This window comes from Oncorhynchus mykiss, chromosome 10 (assembly GCF_013265735.2).
Source record: "Oncorhynchus mykiss isolate Arlee chromosome 10, USDA_OmykA_1.1, whole genome shotgun sequence".
NCBI lineage: Eukaryota > Metazoa > Chordata > Actinopteri > Salmoniformes > Salmonidae > Oncorhynchus > Oncorhynchus mykiss.
The window spans coordinates 77,073,111-77,090,610 of record NC_048574.1 but is presented as its reverse complement, the minus strand read 5'-3'; the positions used below and the strand labels follow the sequence as shown (position 1 = coordinate 77,090,610).

The 17,500-nt window shown below is 45.3% G+C and overlaps 1 protein-coding gene across 1 annotated transcript in view; it reads left to right on the top strand.

The window, feature by feature from the left end:
* Positions 1-17,500, top strand: part of LOC110497205 (neuronal acetylcholine receptor subunit alpha-7-like) — a 79,734-nt gene that overhangs the window by 47,545 nt on the left and 14,689 nt on the right. Inside the window, exons 4-5 of the mRNA XM_036934010.1 lie at positions 1,306-1,415; positions 14,001-14,080. Of these exons, the coding sequence (XP_036789905.1) occupies positions 1,306-1,415; positions 14,001-14,080 (190 nt within the window). The remainder of the gene's footprint in view (positions 1-1,305; positions 1,416-14,000; positions 14,081-17,500) is intronic.

The window sequence follows — 17,500 nt, the reverse complement described above, 5'->3', positions numbered from 1 at the left end:
TTACACAGACAGTCTCACAGCGTGTTACACAGACAGTCTCACAGCGCGTTACACAGACAGTCTCACAGCGCGTTACACAGACAGTCTCACAGCGCGTTACACAGACAGTCTCACAGCGCGTTACACAGACAGTCTCACAGCGCGTTACACAGACAGTCTCACAGCGCGTTACACAGACAGTCTCACAGCGCGTTACACAGACAGTCTCACAGCGCGTTACACAGACAGTCTCACAGCGCGTTACACAGACAGTCTCACAGCGCGTTACACAGACAGTCTCACAGCGCGTTACACAGACAGTCTCACAGCGCGTTACACAGACAGTCTCACAGCGCGTTACACAGACAGTCTCACAGCGCGTTACACAGACAGTCTCACAGCGCGTTACACAGACAGTCTCACAGCGCGTTACACAGACAGTCTCACAGCGCGTTACACAGACAGTCTCACAGCGCGTTACACAGACAGTCTCACAGCGCGTTACACAGACAGTCTCACAGCGCGTTACACAGACAGTCTCACAGCGCGTTACACAGACAGTCTCACAGCGCGTTACACAGACAGTCTCACAGCGCGTTACACAGACAGTCTCACAGCGCGTTACACAGACAGTCTCACAGCGCGTTACACAGACAGTCTCACAGCGCGTTACACAGACATTCTCACAGCGTGTTACACAGACAGTCTCACAGCGCGTTACACAGACTGTCTCACAGCGCGTTACACAGACAGTCTCACAGCGCGTTACACAGACAGTCTCACAGCGCGTTACACAGACAGTCTCACAGCGCGTTACACAGACAGTCTCACAGCGCGTTACACTGACAGTCTCACAGCGCGTTACACATCATTTAGTTCAGTCATGTGAGGAAAGGATGTGAAATGCACAACGTCTCTTTTGGAGGTACTTTTATGTGCTTCTATACGGTGGAGTTAGCGTGACTCTCGTGGCCTAATAGAGGGATTAGAAGGTTGAGTCACAGCCCAAAACATGACCCAACCTCTTGCCACTGCTGGCCAAGGGCACAGACATAGGGACCACTTATTGGGAGAAAGGATGGCTGTTCTATTTGATTGAAAGTGTTTTGAAGCTAATTACAGAACTGTCAAGTGCCCTAATGTGTTTTACACACCGTACAGAAGGCCTGTGAATGGATCAGTGTATTTGTGAATTGTCAATGTAAAAACTCTGATCTCTCATCTCCTTCTCTTCTCCATTCTTTCTTCCTCTCCTCTCCTCTTCTCTCCTCTCCTCTCCTCTCCTCTCCTCTCCTCTCCTCTCTTCTCCTCTCCTCTCCCTTCTAGCACTGGACAGATACTTACCTCTCCTGGAACCCAGAGAACTTCCCAGGTGTTCAGAACCTTCGTTTCCCCTCCAATCAGATCTGGGTTCCTGATATCCTCCTCTACAACAGGTAGGCCCTCACTGCCACGGTCTCAACCAATAAGCATAGAGCTATGATGTTACTGTAATCTACTGTGTTCTAGTATGGGGGAAAATGGGTCTGGCTAGACAGTGACCGATGTATGTCAGGAGAAGGAGCTGAAGTTGACAAAACAAACTGAGCACAATGTCTGCAGTAGAAGTAAGAAGATGTTTCTGGATTTCAGGGATACAGTATTTTCAACCTAACTTCCATTTCCCCTGAAAAACGGAAGTGGCGCCTCCGCTGAGGTGTCTTTCCCACGTCTGCTACGTTGCAGTAGCAGGCTAGTGGTGTTTAATTTTCTCCTAGGGGAGTTCAATTGATACACATTAGTCCACTAAGTAACCCATTTGTAGACAGACGACTCCCCTGTGGTTTGATTTCACCCTTGGTCAGAGCGTGGACTAATGAAATGACTACGAATTGATTGCCTGCAGGACATAAATAAACCACAATACCCATGAGGCTTTGCATCTGTGGCCCATTGCCATGATGGGTAATATGTAGGAAGGAGCTGGATGACGAAATCAGTGTTTGTGGATTGTCCACTGTACATGGGATAGAATTACCAAGAGATTCCACTTCCACTGAAAGTTGACATAATATTGTTTTCAATATTATTAGACAAAAATATCTGACCCCCCCCCCAACTGAAACAGTGTATCTACTCATAAATTGATGTTTGTATCCTTCGATTGATTTTACTTGTCTTTTGTTCTCTTTTCTTACGTAGTCACCAAACTATAGTCTCTGCAAACACCTAACCTGGCTTGTAGCCTCCATCTCTCCTGTCCCCGTACGCCCCTGTGTTGTCCGTAGCAGGATCCAGTCCATGGAGATAAATGGAGAAATGGAGTTTTTTCAATGAACCCTGAATCGTAACTCTGCCCCCGCCCGCCTGCTCTCAATGGTGCCGGACCTAGTTATTAACTGATACAGTTAGTAGATAGACATGGATGTTGTTGGTATGGTAGATTTCATACAATACTGATATAGCATAATGGATAGACCCCCCAAAATGATTTTGGTGATATGGTACATTTCAAACAACAGCGTTTTAGTGCTGAAACATCGGCTAGTCGACTGAGGTTGCTGGCTGTCTGACGCCGGTACGGGAATCATACTGACGTCTAGGAACATGTCACCTGGCGATTACCGACTGTGACAGGGTAGAAGGAGACAAGAATACCCACAGTCTGTTTGAGATGTGTCTAGGGGACAGGATGTGTGCGTGTGTCAAGGGGACAGGATCTGTGCGTGTTTTCATGCCCTCTTCCGTTGAGCTGTCAGACTGGGTTGGGTTGAAGGAGCCAGCCAGGGAACCTGGGACCTCTGAGGTAGCTGACAGTGTCAAGTTTCAAGGTTTAATGTCACATGCACAAGTACAGTGAAATGCCTTTCTTGCCGCTCTAACCCCAACAATGTAGTATCAATAACAATGTAAACAATAACAATGTAGTAAACAATAACAATGTAGTAAACAATAACAATGTAGTATCAATAACAATGTAGTAAACAATAACAATGTAGTAAACAATAACAATGTTGTATCAATAACAATGTAGTAAACAATAACAATGTTGTATCAATAACAATGTAGTAAACAATAACAATGTAGTAAACAATAACAATGTAGTAAACAATAACAATGTTGTATCAATAACAATGTAGTAAACAATAACAATGTAGTAAACAATAACAATGTAAACAATAACAATGTAGTAAACAATAACAATGTAGTAAACAATAACAATGTAGTAAACAATAACAATGTAAACAATAACAATGTAGTAAACAATAACAATGTTGTATCAATAACAATGTAGTAAACAATAACAATGTAGTAAACAATAACAATGTAAACAATAACAATGTAGTAAACAATAACAATGTTGTATCAATAACAATGTAGTAAACAATAACAATGTAAACAATAACAATGTAGTAAACAATAGCAATGTAAACAATAACAATGTAGTAAACAAACAATGTAGTAAACAATAACAATGTAGTAAACAATAACAAGGGTCAGTTCCAGGGTCAGTAGTTATATACAGGGTCAGTTCCAGGGTCAGTAGTTATATACAGGGTCAGTTCCAGGGTCAGTAGTTATATACAGGGTCAGATCCAGGGTCAGTAGTTATATACAGGGTCAGTTCCAGGGTCAGTAGTTATATACAGGGTCAGTTCCAGGGTCAGTAGTTATATACAGGGTCAGTTCCAGGGTCAGTAGTTATATACAGGGTCAGTTCCAGGGTCAGTAGTTATATACAGGGTCAGTTCCAGGGTCAGTAGTTATATACAGGGTCAGTTCCAGGGTCAGTAGTTATATACAGGGTCAGTTCCAGGGTCAGTAGTTATATACAGGGTCAGTTCCAGGGTCAGTAGTTATATACAGGGTCAGTTCCAGGGTCAGTAGTTATATACAGGGTCAGATCCAGGGTCAGTAGTTATATACAGGGTCAGATCCAGGGTCAGTAGTTATATACAGGGTCAGTAGTTATATACAGGGTCAGTAGTTATATACAGGGTCAGTTCCAGGGTCAGTAGTTATATACAGGGTCAGATCCAGGGTCAGTAGTTATATACAGGGTCAGTAGTTATATACAGGGTCAGTAGTTATATACAGGGTCAGTTCCAGGGTCAGTAGTTATATACAGGGTCAGATCCAGGGTCAGTAGTTATATACAGGGTCAGTAGTTATATACAGGGTCAGTAGTTATATACAGGGTCAGATCCAGGGTCAGTAGTTATATACAGGGTCAGTAGTTATATACAGGGTCAGTAGTTATATACAGGGTCAGTTCCAGGGTCAGTAGTTATATACAGGGTCAGTAGTTATATACAGGGTCAGTTCCAGGGTCAGTAGTTATATACAGGGTCAGTTCCAGGGTCAGTAGTTATATACAGGGTCAGTTCCAGGGTCAGTAGTTATATACAGGGTCAGATCCAGGGTCAGTAGTTATATACAGGGTCAGATCCAGGGTCAGTAGTTATATACAGGGTCAGTTCCAGGGTCAGTAGTTATATACAGGGTCAGTTCCAGGGTCAGTAGTTATATACAGGGTCAGTTCCAGGGTCAGTAGTTATATACAGGGTCAGTTCCAGGGTCAGTAGTTATATACAGGGTCAGTTCCAGGGTCAGTAGTTATATACAGGGTCAGTTCCAGGGTCAGTAGTTATATACAGGGTCAGTTCCAGGGTCAGTAGTTATATACAGGGTCAGTTCCAGGGTCAGTAGTTATATACAGGGTCAGTTCCAGTACCATATTAACAATGTGCAGGAACACTGGAATGATGGAGGTAGATATGTATAAGGGTAAGGAGACAGGGATACTGGAGTGATGGAGGTAGATATGTATAGGGTAAGGTGATACTGGAGTGATGGAGGTAGATATGTATAGGGGTAGGGAGACAGGGATACTGGAGTGATGGAGGTAGATATGTATAGGGGTAGGGAGACAGGGATACTGGAGTGATGGAGGTAGATATGTATAGGGTAAGGTGATACTGGAGTGATGGAGGTAGATATGTATAGGGGTAGGGAGACAGGGATACTGGAGTGATGGAGGTAGATATGTATAGGGGTAGGGAGACAGGGATACTGGAGTGATGGAGGTAGATATGTATAGGGTAAGGTGATACTGGAGTGATGGAGGTAGATATGTATAGGGGTAAGGAGACAGGGATACTGGAGTGATGGAGGTAGATATGTATAGGGGTAAGGATACTAGGCAACAGGATATTAGATAAATAGAGTAGCAGCAGCTTGTATGTGAGTGGATGTGTAGAGTCAGTATAAATGGATGTGCATATTATGTGTGTGTAATCAAATTATGGTGAGTGTGTGTGTGTGCATAGAGACTGAATGGCAGGGGGTCCTGGATGGCAGGCAGCTCGTCCCCAGTGATGTACTGGACTGTCTGCACCACCCTCTGCACCATGTGATTGAAGGCGGTGTTATTACCATACCAAGCAGTGATGGGCTGTCCTCACCACCCTCTGTAGCACCATGTGATTGAAGGCGGTGCTATTACCATACCAAGCAGTGATGGGCTGTCTGCACCAGCCTCTGTAGCAACATGCGATTGAAGGCGGTGTTATTACCATACCAATCAGTGATGGACTGTCCTCACCACCCTCTGTAGCACCATGCGATTGAAGGCGGTGTTATTACCATACCAATCAGTGATGGGCTGTCCTCACCACCCTCTGTAGCACCATGCGATTGAAGGCGGTGTTATTACCATACCAAGCAGTGATGGGCTGTCCTCACCACCCTCTGTAGCACCATGTGATTGAAGGCGGTGTTATTACCATACCAATCAGTGATGGGCTGTCCTCACCACCCTCTGTAGCACCATGTGATTGAAGGCGGTGTTATTACCATACCAAGCAGTGATGGACTGTCCTCACCACCCTCTGTAGCACCATGCGATTGAAGGCGGTGTTATTACCATACCAATCAGTGATGGGCTGTCTGCACCACCCTCTGTAGCACCATGTGATTGAAGGCGGTGTTATTACCGTACCAAGCAGTGATGGACTGTCCTCACCACCCTCTGTAGCACCATGTGATTGAAGGCGGTGTTATTACCATACCAATCAGTGATGGGCTGTCCTCACCACCCTCTGTAGCACCATGTGATTGAAGGCGGTGTTATTACCGTACCAAGCAGTGATGGACTGTCCTCACCACCCTCTGTAGCACCATGTGATTGAAGGCGGTGTTATTACCATACCAAGTAGTGATGGGCTGTCCTCACCAGCCTCTGTAGCACCATGTGATTGAAGGCGGTGTTATTACCATACCAAGCAGTGATGGGCTGTCCTCACCAGCCTCTGTAGCACCATGCGATTGAAGGCGGTGTTATTACCATACCAATCAGTGATGGGCTGTCCTCACCACCCTCTGTAGCACCATGTGATTGAAGGCGGTGTTATTACCATACCAATCAGTGATGGACTGTCAGCACCACCCTCTGTAGCACCATGTGATTGAAGGCGGTGTTATTACCATACCAAGCAGTGATGGGCTGTCCTCACCACCCTCTGTAGCACCATGCGATTGAAGGCGGTGCTATTACCATACCAAGCAGTGATTGACTGTCCTCACCACCCTCTGTAGCACCATGTGATTGAAGGCGGTGTTATTACCATACCAAGCAGTGATGCAGCCTGTCAAGATGCTCTCAGTGGAACAGCTGTAGAACTTTTAGAGGATCTGAGAGCCCATGCCAAACCTTTTCAATCTCCCGAGGGGGAAGAGGTGCTGTCACACTATTTTAAGTCCTTGGGGATTTGGACACTGAGGAACTTGAAGCTCTCGACCCAGATTCAGCAGGACAGCCTGTGAAAACTGTCCACTAGTGTTTGTATCCCTGAGCGCTGAACCTCATTGCCTCAGGACCGGAACAGGCTTCCAGATTAAGGCTAAACAGATTTCTGTATCCTTATTTATCCAGGGAAATAGACAGAATATGGAGGGGAGAAGATTGAGCTCCAACCATTATGGGACGAGCTGCAGACAAAAATCCCAATTACATTTAAGAGAAGAGAAAGCGTGACTCACAATTAAAATTCAGGAACACATTTTCAGATGGGCCCCACTTGCTTTGAAATGAGATATGTTACGTTTTTATGTAGCCAGGAAGTCATTAAGAGTGTTGTTGTCACCGTTTTATGTAGCCAGGAAGTCATTAAGAGTGTTGTTGTCACGGCTTTAGAAACGTTCCAACCATGCCGTATTGCCGTATCTCAGTATTACTCCAGAATAGTTTGTATGTGACGGACAAAAAGTAACTCATTCCAATGGATCAGGGTTATGACTCTGAAGGAGAAGAAACTAAACAGAATGTCTGCCTTTTCTATTTGAACCAATAAAATCCCAGAACACAACGGGAGGAACCATGTACTAAAAACACTGACTGTTTGTCTCACATGCCTCACTCCGACCCAGGAGCACATTTTAACAGCGTCATTACAGTTGACGATAAAAGCCGCTCCGAACTCGGAGCGTAATTGCTGGTGGTAATTTTAAATGTCAGTGGATGAGAGTCATTATTACAAGAGAGAAGATGCTGATGTCAATGCATTGATAACTCATTCATTCACTCACTCACTCACTCACTCACTCACTCACTCACTCACTCCTTGTAATGGATTACAGACAACAAGATAACATGGTGTTGAAGTTGATTGATGTCATATGCTGTCTGTGCTACGTTGTTTAAGATGATGGAGGTGTTCTTTATGAGGTGGTTTGTGTGTGTGTGTGTGTGTGCGTGTGTGTGTTTGAGGGTGCGTATTTGTGTGTGTGAGTGTGTGTGCAAGCGTGTGAGCGTGTGTGTGTGTGTGTGTGTGTGTGTGTGTGTGTGTGTGTGTGTCTAATAGGATGATACGGAACATTAAGCAGGTGATGGTCAGGATCAGCGATCACTAACATTATAGTCCTGGACAAAGAATAGATGGAGGGAGCTGAAGATTTACAGATGGGAAAAAGGAACAAAGGAACGAAGGAAGGAACAAAGAAAGGAAGGAATGAACCAAAAACAGGAAGAGAAACAGGAAGTTAGATATGTAGGAAAGGTCAGTTCCTGCAGATGATCTGTATCTGTCCCTGTAATCGTTCTACCTAGTCCTTTCCTCACATACACCAGCGTGAGAAGGTGAGACATAAATAAAACGTCCCTGTAATCGTTCTACCTGGTCCTTTCCTCACATACAACAGAGTGAGAAGGTGAGACATAAATAAAACATCCCTGTAATCGTTCTACCAAGTCCTTTCCTCACATACAAGAGAGTGAGAAGGTGAGACATAAATAAAACGTCCCTGTAATCGTTCTACCTGGTCCTTTCCTCACATACACCAGCGTGAGAAGGTGAGACATAAATAAAACGTCCCTGTAATCGTTCTACCTGGTCCTTTCCTCACATACACCAGCGTGAGAAGGTGAGACATAAATAAAACGTCCCTGTAATCGTTCTACCTGGTCCTTTCCTCACATACACCAGCGTGAGAAGGTGAGACATAAATAAAACGTCCCTGTAATCGTTCTACCTGGTCCTTTCCTCACATACACCAGAGTGTTAAGGTGAGACATAAATAAAACGTCCCTGTAATCGTTCTACCTGGTCCTTTCCTCACATACAAGAGAGTGAGGAGGTGAGACATAAATAAAACGTCCCTGTAATCGTTCTACCTGGTCCTTTCCTCACATACACCAGAGTGAGAAGGTGAGACATAAATAAAACGTCCCTGTAATCGTTCTACCAAGTCCTTTCCTCACATACAAGAGAGTGAGAAGGTGAGACATAAATAAAACGTCCCTGTAATCGTTCTACCAAGTCCTTTCCTCACATACAAGAGAGTGAGGAGGTGAGACATAAATAAAACGTCCCTGTGAGATGTAGGTAAGATATTTCCATTTCTGCTCTCAACCTGCCGTTGTGACTTCCCTGGGTAACGTAGAGCTATAAGCCCACTGTCTTCATATCCAATACCATGGTGGCTTTAGTGTACCTGTCATATGAACCTATCGAACTCTCTGTCGTGACACAAGACATCATTCTGAGAAGATATTCCTTTCCTTTCCCTCCTGAGACATAGATCCTGAAAACCAGTTATTGTGTTTCTGTCTGTCAGTGTTTTCACAGGATGAAACAGGACACACACACACACACACACACACACACACACACACACACACACACACACACACACACACACACACACACACACACACACACACACACACACACACACACACACACACACACACACACACACACACACACACACACACACACAACATTGTCTACACAGTGTTTTGAGAGGACATTTCTATAAGCAGTGTAGAGATTTGGAGAGGAGCTTCTACCTGAAGCAGGAAGCTGTGATATTGAAGGAATAAGGTGTTTGTATTCTGTACATGTATTTGTCTGTCTGAAACCCAGTACAATGCTTTCCTTAAGGGATTGGTGGTGTGACGTGTGACACACAAATACTCATGTATAAAAGGATAAACATGATCTAGAATTCAAGCTTACTTCCTTTTTGAGGTGTGTAACCTCCAGGTACGTCCCCGTGTTACACCATAACCCCCCCCTCAATGTACGTCCCTGTGTTACACCATTACAACCCCCCCCCCCTCCAGGTACGTCCCTGTGTTACACCATTCCCCCCCCCTCCAGGTACGTCCCCGTGTTAAACCATTACCCCCCCTCCAGGTACGTCCCTGTGTTACACCATTACCCCCCCTCCAGGTACGTCCCTGTGTTACACCATTACCCCCCCTCCAGGTACGTCCCTGTGTTACACCATTACCCCCCCTCCAGGTACGTCCCTGTGTTACACCATTACACCCCCCCCCCCCCCCCAGGTACGTCCCTGTGTTACACCATTACCCCCCCTCCAGGTACGTCCCCGTGTTACACCATTACTCCCCCTCCAGGTACGTCCCTGTGTTACACCATTACCCCCCCTCCAGGTACGTCCCTGTGTTACACCATTCCCCCCCCCCCTCCATGTACGTCCCGTGTTACACCATTACCCCCCCTCCAGGTACGTCCCCGTGTTACACCATTACTCCCCCTCCAGGTACGTCCCTGTGTTACACCATTACCCCCCCTCCAGGTACGTCCCTGTGTTACACCATTCCCCCCCCCTCCAGGTACGTCCCCGTGTTACACCATTACCCCCCCTCCAGGTACGTCCCTGTGTTACACCATTACCCCCCCTCCAGGTACGTCCCCGTGTTACACCATTACTCCCCCTCCAGGTACGTCCCTGTGTTACACCATTACCCCCCCTCCAGGTACGTCCCTGTGTTACACCATTCCCCCCCCCCTCCATGTACGTCCCGTGTTACACCATTACCCCCCCTCCAGGTACGTCCCCGTGTTACACCATTACACCCCCCCCCCCCCCCCCAGGTACGTCCCTGTGTTACACCATTACCCCCCCTCCAGGTACGTCCCCGTGTTACACCATTACTCCCCCTCCAGGTACGTCCCTGTGTTACACCATTACCCCCCCTCCAGGTACGTCCCTGTGTTACACCATTCCCCCCCCCCTCCATGTACGTCCCGTGTTACACCATTACCCCCCCTCCAGGTACGTCCCCGTGTTACACCATTACTCCCCCTCCAGGTACGTCCCTGTGTTACACCATTACCCCCCCTCCAGGTACGTCCCTGTGTTACACCATTCCCCCCCCCCTCCAGGTACGTCCCCGTGTTACACCATTACCCCCCCCCTCCAGGTACGTCCCTGTGTTACACCATTACCCCCCCTCCAGGTATGTCCCTGTGTTACACCATTACCCCCCCTCCAGGTACGTCCCTGTGTTACATCATTACCCCCCCTCCAGGTACGTCCCTGTGTTACACCATTACCCCCCCCCCCCCCCTCCAGGTACGTCTCTGTGTTACACCATTACCCCCCCCTCCAGGTACGTCTCTGTGTTACACCATTACCCCCCCTCCAGGTACGTCCCCGTGTTGTTACACCATTACCCCCCCCCTCCAGGTACGTCCCTGTGTTACACCATTACCTCCCCCTCCAGGTACGTCCCTGTGTTACACCATTACCTCCCCCTTCAGGTACGTCCCCGTGTTACACCATTACCCCCCCTCCAGGTACGTCCCTGTGTTACACCATTACCCCCCCCCTCCAGGTACGTCCCTGTGTTACACCATTACCTCCCCCTCCAGGTACGTCCCCGTGTTACACCATTACCCCCCCTCCAGGTACGTCCCTGTGTTACACCATTACCCCCCCCCCTCCAGGTACGTCCCCGTGTTACACCATTACCCCCCCTCCAGGTACGTCCCTGTGTTACACCATTAACCCCCCCCCCCTCCAGGTACGTCCCCGTGTTACACCATTACCCCCCCTCCAGGTACGTCCCTGTGTTACACCATTACCCGCCCCCCCCCCCCCCCCCCCCCGCCCCCCCTCCAGGTACGTCCCTGTGTTACACCATTACCCCTCCAGACACCTTGTTGACCTTTGTGGAACAACTTCTGTTTGTTTGTGTAGCTCTGTATGATTCATATATCTTGTTTAATATGATTCGTTTAAACAAGATATATGAATCATTTTTAATAAGATACATGACTCATATTAAACAAGATATATTAATCATTTTTAACAAGATATATGAATCATATTAAACAAGATATATGAATCATATTTAACAAGATACATGAATCATTTTTAACAAGATATATGAATCATATTAAACAAGATATATGAATCAAATTTAACAAGATACATGAATCATATTAAACGAGCTATATGAATCATATTAAACGGGGTATATGAATCATATTAAACGAGCTATATGAATCATATTAAACAAGATATATGAATCATATTAAACGGGGTATATGAATCATATTAAACGAGCTATATGAATCATATTAAACAAGATATATGAATCATATTAAACGAGGTATATGAATCATATTAAACGAGCTATATGAATCATATTAAACGGGGTATATGAATCATATTAAACGAGGTATATGAATCATATTAAATGAGATATGTAAATCATATTAATGTGATTATTATTATTATATATCTTGTTTAATATGATGTTGTGTGATTATTGATTCATAGTCATAAACCAACATGCGCTAGTTGGATTATGTAGTTTAAAAAACATTATTAATCAATTCATTAAATTACTAAATGTTGATTTAAAACAGAGAAACACTGTATGAGGTACAATTCTACAACAGTGTGGATGGATGGTTTCAAGTACAAGAACATTAAAACAAACCAAAAAATATTTATAACTTCCAAACCAGCGTTAGTTCATTTGTATTCAGCTGGCCTCGACCACGCTGCTAATTTAGAAACCTTTGTTCTTGGACAATGGACCGCGTGATTATCAGGGTGTGTTCTAAATGACCCTCTATTTCCTGTTCAGCGCACTACTTTTCACCAGGACCCATAGGTGTAAAGTAGTGCACTATATAGGGGATATGGTGCCATTTGGGAGATAGGATTCATCCCAACATTGCCAAACAACCATGCCTGCAGCTTCCTCTCGTCTGAACAAATGGAACAATTATCATATCCGATTATGACAGGGACATGCAGCAATAAATCAACATTAAATTATGTAAATTGTGATGTCTTCTTTTAGGTTTGGTTACAGTCATTTTTTGGGGGGCCTGCATTTAGTGCAAGGGCTGGTTGCACGTCAGCCAATAGTGTAGGTTGTTTCCAATCCACTTCCTGTTCTTGTGGCATCAGTCACGTAACCATTCGTCATTTCAAAACAGACTAATGGACGTCTGCATGAATCAGGAGAATTATCATCTTCTTTTTTGGGGGAAGATGAGCACTTTCATTTATTAGTCATTGTTTCCCATTATGAGAGCCAATCTCTCAATCCGACCCTCTAGGCACTGATGCTGGGATCTGATCTGGAGAAGCAACATTTACCAGGGAAGGTCAGGAGCCACTTTTATCTGATCAATCACTCTTGTTCCCCCAAAATGTTTTAATATATATCTGGGGCGTAAGGATGGGGTGAGGAGGGATGCTGGGGGGTGAGGAGGGATGCTGGGGGGTGAGGAGAGATGCTGGGAGGTGAGGAGAGATACTGGGAGGTGAGGAGGGATGCTGGGGGTGAGGAGGGATGCTGAGGGTGAGGAGGGATGCTGGGAGGTGAGGAGGGATGCTGGGGGGTGAGGAGGAATGCTGGGGGTGAGATGGGATGCTGGGGGGTGAGGAGGGATGCTGGGGGGTGAGGAGGGATGCTGGGGGTGAGGAGGGATACGGGAGGTGAGGGGGGATGCAGTGATGAGGAGGAATGCTGGGGGTGAGGGGGGATGCTGGGGGTGAGGGGGGATGCGGGGGGGTGAGGAGGAATGCTGGGGGTGAGGCGGGATGCGGGAGGGTGAGGAGGGATGCAGGGGGTGAGTGGGGATACGGGGGGGGTGAGGGGGGTTAGTCTAGGCTGTAATACCTGTGATATATGGTTTGTTTGTTCTGATGTATCTCAGTTTGAAGATAGTGTTTCTGAAGCCAGTCCCACCACACGCTGAGCCACCACTGATGAAACCCTTTCTGAAGGAGGACCGGATCAATAATATACACACTGTCTGTCTCGCTCAGTACTGAGCCCTCTGTCTAAGATACAGTATCTCTCCTCCTCTCTCTGTTTCTCTCTCCTCTTTCTCTCTCTCTCCCTCTCTCTCTCCTCCTCTCTCTGTTTCTCTCTCCTCTTTCTCTCTCTCCCCCTCTCTCTCTCCTCCTCTCTCTGTTTCTCTCTCCTCTTTCTCTCTCTCTCCCTCTCTCTCTCCTCCTCTCTCTGTTTCTCTCTTCTCTTTCTCTCTCTCTCTCTCTCTCTCTCTCTCTCTCTCTCTCTCTCTCTCTCTCTCCTTCTCTATCTCTCTCTCTCTTTTTCTCTCTGTTTTGCCCCTTATTTCTATCTCCATGACAACAGACTTAGTTACCCTCCATACAACATCTATCAGATCATTCATCTGTCTCTTCTCTCTCTCTCTCCTCCTCCTCTCTCTGTTTCTCTCTCTCTTCTCTCTCTCCTCCAGTGCAGACGAGAGGTTTGATGCTACCTTCCACACCAACGTCCTGGTCAACTCCTCTGGGTCCTGCCAGTACATTCCACCAGGTGGGTAACCAGGTCACGTCTAGCCCTGTTCAGTTCCAGGGGTTTCTGGGTCGACACCTATGCTTTGAGGAGGGTCGCTTTAACCCAACGCTCTCTGCTACTGTATGACAAACGGTACCGGAGCGCCAAGTCTAGAACCAAAATGTTCCTGAACAGGTTCTACCCCCAAACCATAAGACTGCTGAACAACTAATCACAACTAATCAAATGGCCACCAGACTATTACACCCCCCCCCCCCTCCATCTGTTTTTACACTACTGCTACTCGCTGTTTATTATCTATGTATAAACCCATCCCCCACTTTACCCCTCTACCTACATGGACAAATGACCTCGACTAACCTTTACCTCTACCTACATGGACAAATGACCTCGACTAACCTTTACCCCTACCTACATGGACAAATGACCTCGACTAACCTTTACCCCTCTACCTACATGGACAAATGACCTCGACTAACCTTTACCTCTACCTACATGGACAAATGACCTCGACTAACCTTTACCCCTCTACCTACATGGACAAATGACCTCGACTAACCTTTACCCCTACCTACATGGACAAATGACCTCGACTAACCTTTACCTCTACCTACATGGACAAATGACCTCGACTAACCTTTACCTCTACCTACATGGACAAATGACCTCGACTAACCTTTACCCCTCTACCTACATGGACAAATGACCTCGACTAACCTTTACCCCTACCTACATGGACAAATGACCTCGACTAACCTTTACCTCTACCTACATGGACAAATGACCTCGACCAACCTTTACCCCTCTACCTACATGGACAAATGACCTCGACTAACCTTTACCCCTACCTACATGGACAAATGACCTCGACTAACCTTTACCCCTCTACCTACATGGACAAATGACCTCGACTAACCTTTACCCCTACCTACATGGACAAATGACCACGACTAACCTTTACCTCTACCTACATGGACAAATGACCTTGACTAACCTTTACCCCTACCTACATGAACAAATGACCTCGACTAACCTTTACCCCTACCTACATGGACAAATGACCTCGACTAACCTTTACCTCTACCTACATGGACAAATGACCTCGACTAAACTTTACCCCTCTACCTACATGGACAAATGACCTTGACTAAACTTTACCCCTACCTACATGGACAAATGACCTCGACTAACCTTTACCCCTCTACCTACATGGACAAATGACCTCGACTAACCTTTACCTCTACCTACATGGACAAATGACCTCGACCAACCTTTACCCCTCTACCTACATGGACAAATGACCTTGACTAAACTTTACCCCTCTACCTACATGGACAAATGACCTCGACTAACCTTTACCCCTCTACCTACATGGACAAATGACCTTGACTAAACTTTACCCCTCTACCTACATGGACAAATGACCTTGACTAAACTTTACCTCTACCTACATTGACAAATGACCTCGACTAACCTTTACCCCTCTACCTACATGGACAAATGACCTCGACTAACCTTTACCCCACACATTGACCCCTGTATGTAGCCTCATTATTGTTACTTTTTAATAATTGTTTTACTTGAGTTTATTTGGTAAATATTTTCTTAACTCTTTCTTGAACTGTAATGTTGGTTAAGGGCTTGTAGGTAAAGCATTTAACTGTAAGGTTGGTTAAGGGCTTGTAGGTAAAGCATTTAACTGTAAGGTTGGTTAAGGGCTTGTAGGTCAGCATTTAACTGTAAGGTTGGTTAAGGGCTTGTAGGTCAGCATTTAACTGTAAGGTTGGTTAAGGGCTTGTAGGTCAGCATTTAACTGTAAGGTTGGTTAAGGGCTTGTAGGTAAAGCATTTAACTGTAAGGTTGGTTAAGGGCTTGTAGGTAAAGCATTTAACTGTAAGGTTGGTTAAGGGCTTGTAGGTAAAGCATTTAACTGTAAGGTTGGTTAAGGGCTTGTAGGTAAAGCATTTAACTGTAAGGTTGGTTAAGGACTTGTAGGTAAAGCATTTAACTGTAATGTTGGTTAAGGGCTTGTAGGTAAAGCATTTAACTGTAAGGTTGGTTAAGGGCTTGTAGGTAAAGCATTTAACTGTAAGGTTGGTTAAGGGCTTGTAGGTCAGCATTTAACTGTAAGGTTGGTTAAGGGCTTGTAGGTAAAGCATTTAACTGTAAGGTTGGTTAAGGGCTTGTAGGTAAAGCATTTAACTGTAAGGTTGGTTAAGGGCTTGTAGGTCAGCATTTAACTGTAAGGTTGGTTAAGGGCTTGTAGGTAAAGCATTTAACTGTAAGGTTGGTTAAGGGCTTGTAGGTAAAGCATTTAACTGTAAGGTTGGTTAAGGGCTTGTAGGTCAGCATTTAACTGTAAGGTTGGTTAAGGGCTTGTAGGTAAAGCATTTAACTGTAAGGTTGGTTAAGGGCTTGTAGGTAAAGCATTTAACTGTAATGTTGGTTAAGGGCTTGTAGGTAAAGCATTTAACTGTAAGGTTGGTTAAGGGCTTGTAGGTAAAGCATTTAACTGTAAGGTTGGTTAAGGGCTTGTAGGTCAGCATTTAACTGTAAGGTTGGTTAAGGGCTTGTAGGTAAAGCATTTAACTGTAAGGTTGGTTAAGGGCTTGTAGGTAAAGCATTTAACTGTAAGGTTGGTTAAGGGCTTGTAGGTAAAGCATTTAACTGTAAGGTTGGTTAAGGGCTTGTAGGTAAAGCATTTAACTGTAATGTTGGTTAAGGGCTTGTAGGTCAGCATTTAACTGTAAGGTTGGTTAAGGGCTTGTAGGTAAAGCATTTAACTGTAAGGTTGGTTAAGGGCTTGTAGGTCAGCATTTAACTGTAAGGTTGGTTAAGGGCTTGTAGGTAAAGCATTTAACTGTAAGGTTGGTTAAGGGCTTGTAGGTCAGCATTTAACTGTAAGGTTGGTTAAGGGCTTGTAGGTAAAGCATTTAACTGTAAGGTTGGTTAAGGGCTTGTAGGTAAAGCATTTAACTGTAAGGTTGGTTAAGGGCTTGTAGGTAAAGCATTTAACTGTAAGGTTGGTTAAGGGCTTGTAGGTAAAGCATTTAACTGTAAGGTTGGTTAAGGGCTTGTAGGTAAAGCATTTAACTGTAAGGTTGGTTAAGGGCTTGTAGGTAAAGCATTTAACTGTAAGGTTGGTTAAGGGCTTGTAGGTAAAGCATTTAACTGTAAGGTTGGTTAAGGGCTTGTAGGTAAAGCATTTAACTGTAAGGTTGGTTAAGGGCTTGTAGGTAAAGCATTTAACTGTAAGGTTGGTTAAGGGCTTGTAGGTAAAGCATTTAACTGTAAGGTTGGTTAAGGGCTTGTAGGTAAAGCATTTAACTGTAAGGTTGGTTAAGGGCTTGTAGGTAAAGCATTTAACTGTAAGGTTGGTTAAGGGCTTGTAGGTAAAGCATTTAACTGTAAGGTTGGTTAAGGGCTTGTAGGTAAAGC